Below are 16,288 nucleotides of genomic sequence, written 5' to 3'. Positions count from 1 at the left end.
GACATCCAAGGTGACATCACCCTTATATCACTTCATTAAGTCTCCTTGAGTGTAAGGCTATCTGAATTAAAAGCTATGTTTAATAAGTGAAAACAGTCAAGCGTTGCAATTTCCCTTTCAGGCAGTGTTACACGCCAAGGAGGCAGGTCATTAAAAACGCAGGCGCTCTTGGTATAGCGAATGCCTCTGTGTATTCAAAGTACTTGCATTTCTCTTTGGCGTACACCTCTTTCTGCCACAGGTGAGTGCCGGAGCTTCTGATGGAGCAGGAAATATTCCATACCCACAGGTGGAGATGTTACTGTTGGAACCGGGAGCACCCACGGGGCGACCACGCTGATGCTTGCTGTTAGCAGAGCAACCTGCAGGCGCACTGCGGCTGTCTGCACGGAGGTGGTACAGTGCAATACCATTAAAGATTCAGCACTGTATATGGGATCTCAGTAATCACTCTGAAACTTATGAGCAACCCGGTTCATGACATACATACACAAAAACCTTGTTTTATCATCTGTTAATTCTAACTCCCTAAATCTCACGGCACTGGCAATATTAGTACAATGTGGTTTTGTACAGGAAAACATCTTCAGTTGAGCTCACAACCAAAGCCCAGACCCCATCTCTGCACGTAACGTGATGTGGCCAGAGCATTCGGCATGGCTCCCTTTGCAGAATCACAGCTATGAACTACAGTACTACTCTCTTCTACAACGACAGTTGTTTTCTTCTGTTAATCCTTTCCTATTTTTACAGGAAATTTTTACCATAATGCATGGTACTGCAAACTACTTTTTTTCAAAAAATATTCCTACATTAATCTGACATGGTCTGTTACGACTGAAGTGAATCTCTCTAATATTCTTAAGTGTAAGCAGCAAGAAGTAAAACAATGAACTGTCTAAACCCAATGCTCGTTACTGTCACGCTGTTTCAGTGATTACATTAGATTCCCCATACAGTTTCATGAAGTGTCCTCAAAAGCAAACCGCAGCATCCCTCAAGCGTAGAGGCAGCAACTCCAGGGCCTGGGCAAGCACAGAAGGCAGCACCTGAATGAAGTTACACCACTCTTGCACAAGGAACCAATCCCTCCCTCCTCTGGGGAAAAGCAAGGCGCTCGGCTGTTTCTGCCGTATGGGTACATACCGCTTTGAAGTGGCCTGCATCCCAGCAGAAGTTATCTGCACAACAACATAGGTGTCCTTGGCAGCAGTACAACTTAGCAGCACTGGATCATGCCCTGAACCGTGCCAAAATAAGTCAATCGCTAGAAACAGCATTATTAATTACAGTAATGTCTTGTGTTTAATCTTATCTAGAAATAAGGTGGGGTGGGCTAAATGTATTTTCATTTTCTCATTCTGTAGCTTAACCATCCCAATCAGGGAAAATTTTTCATGCTTAACTAAATATAAATGACATTAATGTAGAAGTTCTGCATATAGAAACGTTTCAGAAAAGTTGTGATATGAAAAGGTAAGTTGCCCAGAGGGTGCCACCTTGGAGAAGTTTTTCTTCTCGATCGCAGTCTGTGGCCACGAGCACTGAGCTGCTCCCTGCTACGTGAAGCATCTCGATTGGGAGCATGAGCCTCCCACACCTCATGCTGGTGCTCAGGAGCACTATTGCTGTCAGAAACCGACGGCCTGTAGCCTAGTACCTCGCTGCATTACAAATTACCAATCAAATTTTAAAATAATGATGATCATTCATAATATTATTACATCAGTGGGACATTAAGACTCTCATACTAGCAATATAATTCAAAGCTAATGCTTTTTCTGATGCACAATTTACTTCAGTTTGTAGAAGAAGGAAGGAAGATGTCGGGGCACGTCATTTGGTACAATATCGAGCTATAATGCGGTATTTCAGTTCGATAGGGTAAGTTAGCCATCGAAAATAAATGTTTCTGCTGAATCTATGCCGAGGGAAGGCAGAACACCATTTTTATGTTCACATCAGAAAGCACAGGCTGTGAGCAATTGTAATAAAGTAATGGCATAAACAATAAGGGTGATGAGACACTTTTAGAAATAATCCTAAAGATCTTTTAGCAATTTTTAGTTAAATTCCAGCCTTTGGGGGACATTCCAAATGCCAAGTTTAACAGCAGTGTATTCCCAGCAGTAACTGCACTGTTTCTACGCACAACACTCCTACTCCCATCCATGGATTGAAACCAAAAGCAGATGATATGAAATACGGAAAGTTTTCATCAATTTTCAATCAAAGTAAAACATATCCTCCTATGAGCTAATTCCCTTTGATCAAAATTCAAGGCAATTATTCAACATAACACATTTAAACTGCTGCTGTGAAAAATTAAGAGGAGAGGGAAGGAAAGGCAAAGGGAGGCGAGGGCAAGGTGGACGTCAGACAGCGTTGTTAGCTTTACCGGCTGTATCACAGGAGATACGTTCTGGCTGAGGCTGATCCACTGCATTTTAAGCCCCGAGCAAATGCCCCAACCCCACACTACAGACGTTCACGCCGCAAACACAGGCTCACTAGGGACCCGGCAGTTTGAGGGCAGACTCCCTACATTTTTGAGTTTTAGAAATATTTTTTCTAGACAGGTACCCTCAATCTAATACCTTAATTCATCAGAAGATCGTTAAACTGGCAATGCTCCTACTGTCCCTATGGATCATCTGGTAGCGCTTGGTCAGGCCCACGTCTGAATGACTCCAAGAACACACGACTCACCCATGTTTTCCTTTCAAAATAAAATCTTCAAGATTAATGAACTGTATCACCCCGCGTCATGACGGTGGTTCTGCTGAGAAGTGCATAACTCAGCTAAAAGTGAAATTACCCCCACCGCTACCTGGGCATCTCTGTAACTAAAAATAATTCCTTGAACCATGTGATCAGAAACAGGAATTCTTGGAAAATATGATATTTCAAATGGTGGGCAGTACCTCATAAAGGGAAGAGAGGAGCGAATCGGTCAGCCACCAGGAAATAGCAGAGGTCAAACAAGACGCTACTAAAGCTCAGGAACCTCAGTCAAACTCAGTGTGTTTTCTGTGTTACTGACTTGAGGCTGCAAAAATTTATTTAACCCCAATTTCTGAAATAACATTCGTGAGAACAAAAATCTGATCCACAATTTTGTGCTACCTAAAATGAAAACATTTCATTCTGTGCTAATACTTTCCTACAGGTGCATTTCCCTCAAAAGTTAAATTCAAATGCACACGGTTACTGTACGACCGTGGGCAGATGGTGCTTTGACATAGTAGGTGGCCAGTTTGTGATTTGCAGATGGGTGACAAGGCACAGGTTGTGGAAATATTCTCCATCTAAAACAAACTCACAAGAGACCCCCAAGCCACCCTGCACTCAAACAAAAATACTTCTGGGTCCCAGGGAAAAATATTGATTTTCCTCCTGGATGGACAGCCAGAAAAAGGAAGAAATAGAAGAACGTATTTTTTGACTCTTTCCATCTACTTCTCTTGTCCTGCAAGGCTGATGCTGCTGTTCCATTTTCTCTACAACCTACAAAAATTCAATTTATTTTTTTCAATCTGTCCCCAGCCAAGCGTCCTTACATCAGCTGTGCAGTCATTCCACCGCAGCCCACATCCAGCAGCACGAAGAAGGTGAAGTGACTGAAGTTACCTGTGCATTTACGGTCCGTGTCCTCCTTCTTTGACCCACTGATGGTTAACTTGCAGTTGAAGTTCTCCTCCCAGTACTCTGCAAACCACACGTTCCTTCTGTTGTTCTCCAGGGTGCGGGAGGTAAAATAGGCATCGAACCCTGGAGAAGGAGACAGGTAGAAAGCTGAAGTCTAGCTCACACCACACGGGAGGTACTGCAGCCTGAAAAACAAATACTCTGTTTATATCTTCTTCGATATCCAGCACACGTTCACATCTCTATCCACGCAAGGTGACCGTGGAAAGAAACGAAGTCCGTTGCATGTTTTATCTAATCAGCTGCATCTTGCAAGTGAATTACTCTGCTGCTAACTGCAAGGTATAAAGCTAGGTAAGATACATGTAAAACAGAGATTAATATAAGAAAAAAGGTATAAGCAAAAAGCATGGATTAGATATATACCAGTAAGGAATGAAAATAAGTTATATGGTGCAGCTGATATTAGGCTGAGCTCAATACGACTAAATTTTGTAATTAACCTCTCCAGACCTCCAGAGAAGGCACTTTCATCTGACTAAACTGGCCATTATCAGTGCACCTTATTGTTTTTGTAGCATGTATTTTTCCCTTAATTTCCTTTCACAAAGGTACAGATAAACTCAGAGAGCAAAACTTCTAAGAGGTAACTGTGAATCACCACGATTTACCAGACACTTGGATTAGACATCCTGAAGTCAGAGGGGCGGGAAGGTTTCCTTCCTTAGACCTGTGAGATTCAGTTTGTTACTGAAGCCACGTAGCCACAAACAGCTTGCAGCGCTGCAGGAGCAAAAATGACGTAATACAACTCCAGTATTAAAACAATGGGGAAAAAAAGGTAATTTTTTAACAGCTGAGTTGAAGTTCAGTAAAGATATCCGAAGCCCCGAGCCTTCTTTTTTTCAATGCACAGTCCTTTCTATTCACTGAAAGCAGCCACATAACAACTATTGAATAGCTGTGTAGCAGTGACTAGTTCATAGTTTTCCATGTCTCTCAACCATATTGTGTCTCTCTGTAGCACCTCACCAACTTGCCAGAAAAGAAACATATCTTGCTTTGGCCTTCTTTATTTTTTTGCAGAAACGTGTATCACTGTATATATACGTGTGTTCCTTTCTATTCACTGAAAGCAGCCACATAACAACTATTGAATAGCTGTGTAGCAGTGACTAGTTCATAGTTTTCCATGTCTCTCAACCATATTGTGTCTCTCTGTAGCACCTCACCAACTTGCCAGAAAAGAAACATATCTTGCTTTGGCCTTCTTTATTTTTTTGCAGAAACGTGTATCACTGTATATATACGTGTGTGTACATACATATGTGTATATACATATAGCAATTAAAGGTATAAAGGTATATCTAAAGCCTTACAAATCAGGAGGGCAAATAAAAAGAACTTAAACTGTGCTACAAAATTATACAGTTTATTAAATTCTGATAACAAATTAGACCTGCCACAGCGTAGGGATTTTCTCTATCAAGTTTTCAAATTCTATAGTTTAAAACCCGTGTGTGTACATACATATATGTGTATATACATATATACGTATAGCAATTAAAGGTATATCTAAAGCCTTACAAATCAGGAGGGCAAATAAAAAGAACTTAAACTGTGCTACAAAATTATACAGTTTATTAAATTCTGATAACAAATTAGACCTGCCACAGCGTAGGGATTTTCTTTATACAGTTTATTAAATTTGGATAACAAATTAGACCTGCCACAGCGTAGGGATTTTCTCTATCAAGTTTTCAAATTCTATAGTTTAAAACCGAGCCAAATATCCTTTGACAGCTGAGGCAATCTCTCTTCAAAGATCACGCTCATTTTAATGGATTTTTCTCACAATACAACACGGAACTCTGAAACAAATACTTACTTTCCCAATAAGCGATGGTAACTTTAGACCAAAAGGAACATCGCGTTACTAACGGCCCTGCGCACTACTGCTTCACTTTGCTGTATTTAAGCACTCTTCTCTCTGTTACTCTCTTTCAAAGTTGAGATAACTCCTTAGAGTCTAAGGAAACCTTTGTGCACATGAATTATTGCAAATCAATAGACAGATATCCTCAGCACTAGTACGATGGCAGAAATCCAGCCTTTGTTACTGCAGTGACCAAAGCTCCCACGAGAGCACGGTGTGACAACAGACTCGAGTCAGCACCCGTCAGGCCAGGGTAAAGCTGCTCCCGACAGACACCGGTGCGTCCTCAGGAGCACGAGAGCAGGGACGAGCGGAGATCACCACCCTCCCACAACAACATTTTTATTTTATTACTATCCCAGGGTACTTTTGGTTTTGCTTGGCAAACAGAAGACTTGCATGAGGACAAATATATTAGTGCACGTCTACGCGCTCATACACGAAGTCTTTTGTCTTTTTTTCTTTCTGTAGCTGACAGAAGCTGTATTCTCTCATCTGTTCAGAAGGAAGAGTACATGGAGTGACACAGCCAAGTATTCGTGGCATCGAACATGGAAAAGCTTTATCACCTCCGCATCAGAGGTGCCACAAAACAGGCAATCATTGTTCCCCGCCTTCAGCCAGGTTATAGACTCCTGGCAGCTGAAATCCCTGCTTAGTTTTACAGGCTTTCTCAAATCTGACAGTTCCTCTGAAGTAAGGGGGCTGTGCCCATTCTCTTCAGAGTTATATCAGTCTTATAACACGCATATTTGAATAGCAGGACGTTCATCACTGTTACTGGTGCCGAGTAGTTTTCCTAAGTCTTTCTAGTTATCTGTCTTTAGCCTGTAATGAGCAACATCAGAGCTTTTCCTTACGGAGACAGTGAAGATTCAGTATTTTTCATGTAACCTTCCAGAATTGCAATCCCAGTTCAAGTTCAGGTTACAAAAGAGTTTTTCCTTTTACTAAGAAGGTTGTTGAGGTATTCAAACTATGCAAATCTGAAACCTGGATAAAGCAGATCAATCGTAAAGAGGGCTTGAAAAGTGCTGGTTGCACACTGAGAGGCTCAGAAGTAAATTACCTGGCATCCGAAAAGTGCAAGTCCATTGAAGATGCAAATCTCAGAATATCTATTTTGTCCCTTTACTTGGCTTTACAGCCTGTACTAGCATTGCAAAGGAGGGTGGAAACACAGAAGCAGCAAGCTCTTACAGATGCTAAACCAGCTCTCTATATTGCATGATCACACGGTTCCTTTTGATTTTGCAGTTAGAAATGACAGTAAATACATATTCCATTGAAAGAGAGAAAAAAGTTCCTTGCGCCATAGCCAACAATTTCTCTCACTGAAATAGGTTTGACTCAGTCTGGCACTCCACACAATGAAATTGAGTCAGAGGAAAAACATATGGCATCGTTAAATTAGCATAGAAATCCATCCACTATGGGATAAAAATAGACAGCATGTAAACAGATGTTTTCAGATAAGAAAGAAGATTAGGAGTGGGGTCAGTCTGTCTCCTTGGATTAGCTTTGCATACTATTGGCCCAACTATAATATATATTTTCCTAATTCTGAGTCTACTGTTCATGACTTGCATCCAAAGCCCACTGCTCATAAGACACAATGTACATCACCTCCAAAAATCAAACTAAAAAAAAAAGTACCAGCATCTTCCAGAAACAGCCTGAAAGCGAATTAAAATTTCACTTGCAGCCTCACTAGAAAATACATGTAGGTCTGTGCTGGTTTTGGCTGGCGTGTTAAACCACGACAAGGCCTTTCCTGCAACAAATACACCAGGATGCTTCGGAATGATGACAAACCCTAAGCAACAAGCCGTACCAACTTAATGCCGTGCTGTCTAGTCGGAAGCCAGCACCTGAAGGACCGCAGTCAAATCATGGAAACCTGCAAGCAAACCACCAAGATGGGATAGGAGAAAACCTCAGTGGCGTATTTAAGTGCTACTGAATATTTGAGTCAACTCCATATACTCAGCATGGCTTGTCCAGCCTTCAGCGTGGTTTTTGCAGCTTGAAGTGAAAACTTTCCAGAATAAGACTGCACGAAGCTGTAGGAAAAGAGCCGACCTGTGATGGCAGAGACCCCTGATCCCCTCCTGCTGTATTTATGCTAAGGCAGGGACTTAACCTGGGTTTCCCATGTTTTAGGGAAATCATTAATAAAACTCTCCTGCCACAGCTGTTCTGCTTAATTAACGACAAATTAGTGACTTATGAATGTTTCTGTGCACAGTCTCTAGGAAAGGACAGCACAGCGTCTGAACTTCTGAGCTGAAATTTCCTAAGGAAACTATTCATGTGGATGCGTCAGAAGAAAACTTAGAAGATACTCTTAGATTTTTTAGGTACATACAAGCTAAACCTGTTTTCCTGTAAACCCACGTGTATTAGTTTTACTCATAATTAAAAGAGCATTTCAAAGAGGATATTGAGTCATAAGATTTGCATTATATATATGGCTCAGAAAGAGAAACAGTATACCTTACCAATGTGCCAAACTAACTGACCTCTGGGAAAAGTGCTCTATAACTTAATAAGATAAAAATCAATAAGTCTTGATAAAACCGTAATAGAATTCCGTAAGAATTACTCTAAACCTTCACAGATTTAATAACAAATAATAACATTCTCATTGATTTTTTTAATGATCCCTCTGCATTCTCAAGAAGGAATATAGATCCCTATTAAAAAGTGTACATTTTTAATCATTCTTTTCTAATGATCAAGACAAGCAGGCAAGTGACTGACTGACAGAGGGATGGAGTTAAGTAGCAGGCCAAATTTCTATTAATTCCTTACCGGGTGGAAATACTGTGCCCCCACTGCCTGTTTCTAGCTGCATTGCAGATCACAGCACTACTGCTCCCACATAGCCAAAATCCTGGAGAAGACCTCCAGAAGGCATCGCCTTTGCGAATTGCCCTCCTTCCCTACATACTTAGGGCCAAGAAAAGTCCCCCATAGCCAGGACCGAGTAAGTGGAAAAAGAGTCCGACATTGCTCCACAGGAGCAAGGCCAGGAGCGTGCTCACAGGCACCGTTTTTTATCTGGTAAATATTCACAACTTTTACACAAAGTGGTGGCACACGGGCACAGCCGGAGTATGATACACCAGAGGAGCAAGCCTAGGCTGTTTCATATTGTCTGGCGGAAACCTGTGCACCTTCACTGAATTAATGGAACTGTGCCAGTTGACAGTAGATGGGATTTTCATCCAATTTAAAGATTCGTAAAGAATGCTCAGTGGAATCTCACTGCTCCTAGAATGGGGTTTTTTTTCCCTATATCATTCCTGAGAACACTGTCAGAGAAGTTATTATGATTGTCTGAAATACGCTGGCTGAACTGAATACACACCACACTTGTTGCTCTGTGATTTGAGCCAACAAATCGCCACCATTTCAGTTTTTTTTCCACCATTATTTTCAGAAGGGTAATTGTGCTAGATGTACTTTAAAGCAACTTTAAAAAAAAACCTAGAGGAAAAAAATGTATTTTTCAATTAAGAGAAAATAGGATCAATTTAAAGATCTTACTATTTTTAAACTGCACATTAGATGCATGGCTAAGTAGTAAAGCAAAACCCAAATATTCAATTCTCAGCAAATGCTGATCATTTGCTAGTGTTGCGATACTGCTACCATGCAACCAGCCTCCTCAGCGGACTTCAGGAAATCCCACAATGAGTTTCATGATTTAAATTCCTATTAAAGAACAGTTTGTACAGTAAAGTAGTTACATATCTTCAGTATTATTGTATTTTGAACACAAATCATAAGGTTGTGATGGATCTATGCAAAGATTAGTGCCATGCACATACTGTGAGATAACGCATAAGGATTTATGTCACGTGGGTTTATTTAATAGCCACGACTATAGCAGTTCTTCGTCTCTGCCGAGGCACGAGCACAAGCACCTGCTTAGGAGCACAGTGGTGCAAAGCGCCACAAAGCAGAGTCGGGCCAAAGGTTTACAAGCCCCCGGGCAGTGGTGTGTGGTGATGGGCAGCTCCTTTTCCAAAGGGGCAAATGAAAAATGGTCCGTGAGCAGGAGCTTCTGCACCACTTCTTTCGCTGTTGATCACACGTGACAAAAATTCGTGGTTACACACTGCAAAATACAGTGCGTCACCTTTGCAGGCTGGTGTACAGTGAAGGAACTCCTGGAATCACAGCAGGATTAACGTTAGCAACATTAGGTAACTTTTCACTATATTCAGACCGACCAGTGATTTGTTAATTCTTGGAAAAACCAATGCTTGCACTTGCCTCAAAAAAACACCCCAACAAAATATACGTTGTCTTAAATCCCTTGTCAGTTATGACTATTTCTATGCTTCCCATATGTACCACAAAGCTGTCCTGCAAACACAATCCATCTTATCAAAGTCAGTGGGTTTGAGTCAGAGGGACATCTAAAATGCTCATCTAATTTTTGAATTAATATGATTCAAAAACATGAAAGTTGAAATACAGGTGAATGTGTTCTCTATAATAACGACAGGCTTAAGCCTGTGCTTAAGCTTGATCTTTTTGAACTGAAGACATTAAGACATGCATAGTACTAAACATAAGAATAAGAGTTTTGGGTTCAGGGGCTCAAGGAATTAGATGACCCAACCAAAAAAGCTGGATGCTTAAATGTAAGAGTAGGAATTATCACTTCTTACTCTTGTACGTGGCCAAGTATTACACTTCTGTGACAAGATTTAGTGATTTCCCGGCGTTTGCCATGTATCATACTTAAGAAAATTATTTTTCAGCAAATATCTCTAAGAGATATAGATAGTTATTTTATGAGATTTTACAAATTAAAATAAATGTCTTATTACTTTAAATAACTGCGATTTCATTAAATCATTATTCTTACACATAGAGAGATGATACTACCTAATGGGTTCATTTATTTTCCACCCCATGATTAATATATAAATTAACTACATAGTGATGAAACAGACTTTAAAAAAAAGGAGTGGGAGGAAGGGACCCAATCCCAAGCACTACGGAGGGCTGGTGAAGTCCAGTCGAGGGGAGGGACGAGTGTCACTTGGCATGTTGCCACCAAAACCCGAGCACTTTTGGTTGTTTCCCTGCTTCACACAGTGGGTTACTCACAGCACCAGCCTAAGCACCCCTTTGATCAGGATAGGGGTTATCAGCAGCACTTAAGTGATTGAAATTAGAAATTACTGGGGGAAGATGGGAGTGTCTCATCCCCAGCTGGCTGGAGTCAGGCTCTGCATGTCAAATTTTATCAGGGCATTTTATTCTGCACCATTTACAGTCAGTCATCTGGATGAAGAGTGCCAGCACAGCATCCAGCCCTGCCCCAGCAAACACTCGCAGCCCTCCAGCCTCCCCATCCACTCTCAGAACCCCCTCTCGGGTCCTCCCGGACCAGGGCCTCACTAATGAAGAAGGATGCCACAGCGCCACGGAGCCAAGAACACTTAGAAGAGCAGCTTGATTCTCAACCAGAAAAATGAGGCTTGCTGACTTGTGGTTGCTTTTTACACCCCAAAAAAAGCCCGAATGATTTATTTCTAACATTAATCTTGCATCTCTCCTTCCATTTGATGTTACATGTTGCTCATTTTCTGCCTGAAAGCATAATGCTCAGCTTCCCTGGCAGAGATGGCCAAGGGAATTATACGTGCTTTGGAGGATAAACTAGGCTCCAAGACTAACGATGTGGTTTGCCATGGTCAGCTGCATTACGGAGCGAAAAAGAAAAGAGGCAGGTTCACAGAGGAGGCATTTATCACAGGGAAGGGGTCAGGCACACATTGATGGGGAAAGGACAGGCTGCAGATGACAAAGACGGCTGCACAGGAGGGCAGAGAGGTACCCAAAAAAAGAACAATCCCTAGGAAAAGAAAGATTAAAATAGGGAGTCCAATGCTGAACTGGCACCAGTGAAATCATCATCAGCCCAGTGAAGTTTCCAGTACCTCAGGAGGTGAACTGCAGGCAGGTGGCTCACGAAGATCCACAATGACAACGTGCTGTTGGCCTGAATGAACCAGTTTGGTTTTTTTTGTTTGTTTTTTTTTTTGTTTTTTTTTTTTTGAGAGAGACTTCTGTCACTTCTTGTTTACCAAATCACTAGCACACACTGTGAAGCATCTATTTCATGTGTCAGCAATGACTTTGAGGGCTCTGGGTTTATTTAATAAGGAGAATAATTAATCCTAATTAGAAACACAAAGTTGTTGACCTACTGCATTTCTCATGTGCCTCAAGTGTTTTCATTCTCAGCCCATGTGGCTTGTGAGCAAATACAACATATTGACCCTATTTCATACGAGTAGTGATTTTATCGGTTTATGATATTTTTATTCTTCTCTGTTTTGTCCAAAGTATGTCCACACTAATGATTGCTAGTTGTACAAATTTTATTTACACAGCTATTAAATCATCCCTTACTATGATTACTGGTGCCAAGTGAGTTGAAAGCAGCTACTCAAATAACTTTCTGATTTTCCTAGCATTCAAGCCAAAAGTTTAATTTACTGACATTAAATCTAGGATAAAAGCATTAGGTGTGGAATGATAAGATCAATTTTAAGACAGCTAGTCTTTCAGTTCTTATTATGTTGCCCAAGCCACACACTACATAGTATTATGGAGCCGTTAAGATAGTCTACAGATATTTTCTTGACCTTCTTACTCAATAAAAAGGCCATAATATTAAGTGATTTTATTAACTGCCTTCATGCCATAAAAATGCTTTGCAGTTGTTTTCTTTTTTAATAGTTGCCAATTATAACGGTGAAAAAGTGTATTTTAGCTGATGCCACATTTGACTTCTTATATACATGACAAAGCACATACAAAGGAAATTCAGCTTGCCATACTTAGGGCAAATCCAAGATTTTAAGCTATAAAGCTTCTATTATGGAAATAGATATATATTGGCTAAGTATCATCGTTATCACTTTTATAAAATTATACAGCTGCCACGGCAATGAGATCATGACCTAGGTGGTGTCTAGCCAGTGCTGTAATAGAAAGGTTAATATAGAAGTATATTATTATTCATTATTCCACATTTTATTGTCCTCAGGCACTTCTTACCTTCACAGAGCTCCCATTTATATCAATATAAACAGTAGAAAACCCTAAATTTATTTCTCCTATTTGTTATTTTTATTGCCATACCAGCTAGAGGCCTCAGCTGAGGACGAGATTTTTTTTCCTGTTGCAGCAGCACTGGACACACACAGAGGAGCTCGTCCCCATCCCTGGTTTCTCTTGCTGCCACGGTCTCCTGGATGGCATCAGGACCATCCTCTTACCCGAGCAGGATGCTGTTGTTCTAACCCAGAGGGACCCACCGCTTTCTTTATGAACAACAAAAAGACCAAATCCATGCCTCAGAGAATCAAGAGAGTTGTTACGGGGCAGAAGATGAAGGCTTGTGCTCCTCTTCCCCCGAAGAACTGCAGACTTTATAATGCATAAAGTTTTTGCATTTTCAGCCACACAGGGACTTTCTAGGTTGACACCGGTATAAGTCACCCAGGTTGCTTAACGCATATGGTGCTCTCCTTTCAGCTGAATACTCCACTTCTTATTCAAACGACTCCTGCTGCTAGAATGAATAATTTTTTTAGGAATTGCAATACGCAGAGTCCCAGCCAAGGGAGAAATGCTGCTCACATAAGCCTACTCATGCGAGTGAGGATCTGTATCTGCTGTAAAGATTATTACCCGAACCAGGCCAAACAGAACAGATTTAAAAATACATCCAGAAGCAGAATCTCTCTCCCAGTAACTCATCCTTTCCTGCTGTCCTGCTGCATTGGAAATAGGCTATTGATCTTGCCAGGACCTTATCCATGAAGTACACTTTTTTCCTCATACCTGAAGATGAGTGAAAAGCTTTTTTTTTTTTTTAAAATACATATCACAAGGCAACTTAGTTAATAGCTTGCTTTCCCTCTCACTTCCATACCCAGTCTCCTTGAAATTATCTGTTGCTTTCTGCTTTACTGAAAAATAGATCAGCTTCTGTGTTAATCTCATCTGGCAGCAGTAGAACTCAAGCAGAGTTAAACAGTGTCACCCAGGGACATGGAGCAAAGCGGTGGCAAGTCAGGCCCACGGGTCAGGATGCAGATCACTTTCCTATTAATAATACTCATGCCCAAAGTCTGAGCTGTTGTTTCAGTTTTTCACTTGCAATTGACTATTTAACTAAATCCCTTTGTATGCATCGATGTCCCACCGGTTTTCCGAGTTCTTCCTTCCCACCCTTTTTGGCGGAATGGGAGAAGCTGCTCCACAGATGGCCTGTTTCTTTTTAATAATGCAGAGCAGTAAAATCAGAGAGATAAAGAAGGTCTAAATGCAGAACATGAGAGTGGTTTTCTTCCCTTTGATAGCAGCAGCAGGCAAAATGCACATTGCGTATCCTTAAAAGCGTTTAAACTCAAGTCATCTGCTTGCATAATTTAAAACGAGGATAGAAATACAGACGTCCCTCTACATTGTAACGCAGCAACCGGAGTAACCCTTCAGTACGTTCAACAGGTTATAACTAACAATAATCAAAAATAAAAATCAATCAGCACACATAATGAACATGCCAAAATAAACCGAATGGAAGGTCAGAGCTGCCCACAGAGGAGAGGCTGCGGCCACTGCCCGGCACTGCTGCAGAGGACGGCTGAGGTTAAGCACCGCAGCCTCCCCAGAGCACCCCGACTGCTCAGACGATGGCACCCCACACCACCGCTGTACACACGCGGCAGACGAGCCAAGAACAGGACCCACAGCGATGCTACGTAAAAGGTAACTTTCCATCATCCTGTGATACACGACCTAAATTCTCAGCTGTAAAGTCATAAATAACCCCGGCAGTGGTCAATGCACACCCCCTGGCAGCGCCATTCTGACACACGTACTTAAAAATCAACTTGCGAAAACCAAATCAATGCTCAGCCTCATTGTTATACCTTCCCAGCAAACAAAACATGAAAGGAAATCAAAGCCTGTCCTCCTCCTGCCTGCGGCGGGAGTGGGAGAATAAGGCGAGACACGTACCGACGGAGGCTGAGACGTACCTGGCTTCTGCCACGTGGGAGGGGAGCACGAGGGGCTGCTCCTTCCCCCGCCACGCACAGGGGCAGCCACAGCCCGAGCCCCAGGCTGCAGAATTCACCGAGTTTCAAATATTATTTCCTTGTACTGCATTCAATTCCTTCAATCCACAGAGTTAATTTTCATTCTTTCTTTCTCTGTATATATTTGCCTGTGCCTCGCTGAAGCGTTACCATGTCAACAGGAATAATTACAGCATGTGTAAATATATTTGTGTATCCTAAAATTTATATGCATGCTCACAGACCCACACTTATACACACACACAGCCCCCCCCAAACCAGACATTGAGAGTTGCCACACTTTTTTTTTTTTTTTACTGTTGACATGGTAACACTGGCTAGATGAAAGTAAAAATGCTCTTTCAAAATGCTATTTAACCTGATGCCTCTTTTCTGCAGAGCCATCATTTAAACAGTACACATGGCAGACACTTGCAAGCCTGCGCTGCGGTCAGGTGGAGCCAATACATAAACTGGCACAACAGAGGCCATCCATGCACGGCGCCGGGGGATTTGATATAATTGGCCGTGCACAGCAAAGTCATGCCTCAGTTTAAACTACTATATATGCTACCAGTCTTATTTTCAAATTCCCCTTGAGATGACACCCCTAAGAAAATATTACCTGCAAACTCCATTGCATTCTTCCCTTCCTTTTTTTCTTGTTAAAGTCTTTAAAAAAAACAAAATTACTTCCTTGATTTTTGGCAACTGACTTCTTGATTATAAGGCGGCTTTAATAACACCATCCAGCCAGAGCATGCTAGGATGCGAGACAGGGCAATACAATTACTGTTCTCTCCGTCCCTCTCTACAGCCTTCTCAGCTGAGGCTGCTAACACAAAGTCACAGCTTCCACTCCAACTGTGCACATTAATCACATCAAACCACAAGGTACTACCCAGAACAAGTGCTCAGACTTGTATGCGAAAAGACAAAGATAAAGATAACAGGATGATTTCTGAGGCCAGGGGATACGGTACAATCACTCGGGCTGGCCTCAAGGCCATGGAGTCCTGCTCAGCAACACCTGCATCGCCCCAAGTTCTTGTCATCGGAATACCCTGCATCTTCCAGGGAAAGCAAAAAAGCTTTCCAATTTGAATTAAATATTTCAGGAGCAGAATATCCTTTAGGCACCCATTCTTCATCACCTCTTTTTTTTTTCCTCTCCCCATTTCCCAGGTCTACCCCACCCCCTGTTCAGCATCCCCTTTGGGATCCTGGCCAGCCTTAAGGACCACCAGGCAAGTGCCCTTTGCCAGTTCCTGGCTCAAATCCTCTCCTCGTTTTTCTGCGTTTCCAGTGTGCACCCAAGAAGCCAGGAGGCTGCAATGGTGGCACTTGGAGAGACCTGAGCCTCATCCCCAGCGAGCAGCACACGGATCTTCCGAGAAGATGAATACCCAACGGTAACTCCCCAGCTGCTGCGGTGAGAGCGGATCCCACGCGTCTCTCTGCCCCGACGCCGAGCACCAGCCAGAGCAGAGCTGCTAGAAACGGGGCAGCAGGGCCTCGGCCAGAGCAGGAGATGGGCAGAGACACTTCCAAACCTGGCAAATTCAGGGGACCTCTCTCGTCA

General features: G+C 42.1%; 1 protein-coding gene across 1 annotated transcript in view; it reads right to left on the bottom strand.

Moving 5' to 3' along the window:
• The window catches only part of GRM7 (glutamate metabotropic receptor 7), a 298,621-nt gene that overhangs the window by 90,897 nt on the left and 191,436 nt on the right, over positions 1–16,288 (bottom strand). Inside the window, exon 6 of the mRNA XM_009283647.2 lies at positions 3,631–3,771. Coding sequence (XP_009281922.2) covers positions 3,631–3,771 — 141 coding nt within the window. The remainder of the gene's footprint in view (positions 1–3,630; positions 3,772–16,288) is intronic.

Source organism: Aptenodytes forsteri, unplaced genomic scaffold (assembly GCF_000699145.1).
Source record: "Aptenodytes forsteri isolate BGI_AS27 unplaced genomic scaffold, ASM69914v1 Scaffold267, whole genome shotgun sequence".
Classification (NCBI taxonomy): domain Eukaryota; kingdom Metazoa; phylum Chordata; class Aves; order Sphenisciformes; family Spheniscidae; genus Aptenodytes; species Aptenodytes forsteri.
Note: the sequence above shows the minus strand (reverse complement) of the source record. Positions and strands in the feature narration are given on the sequence as shown.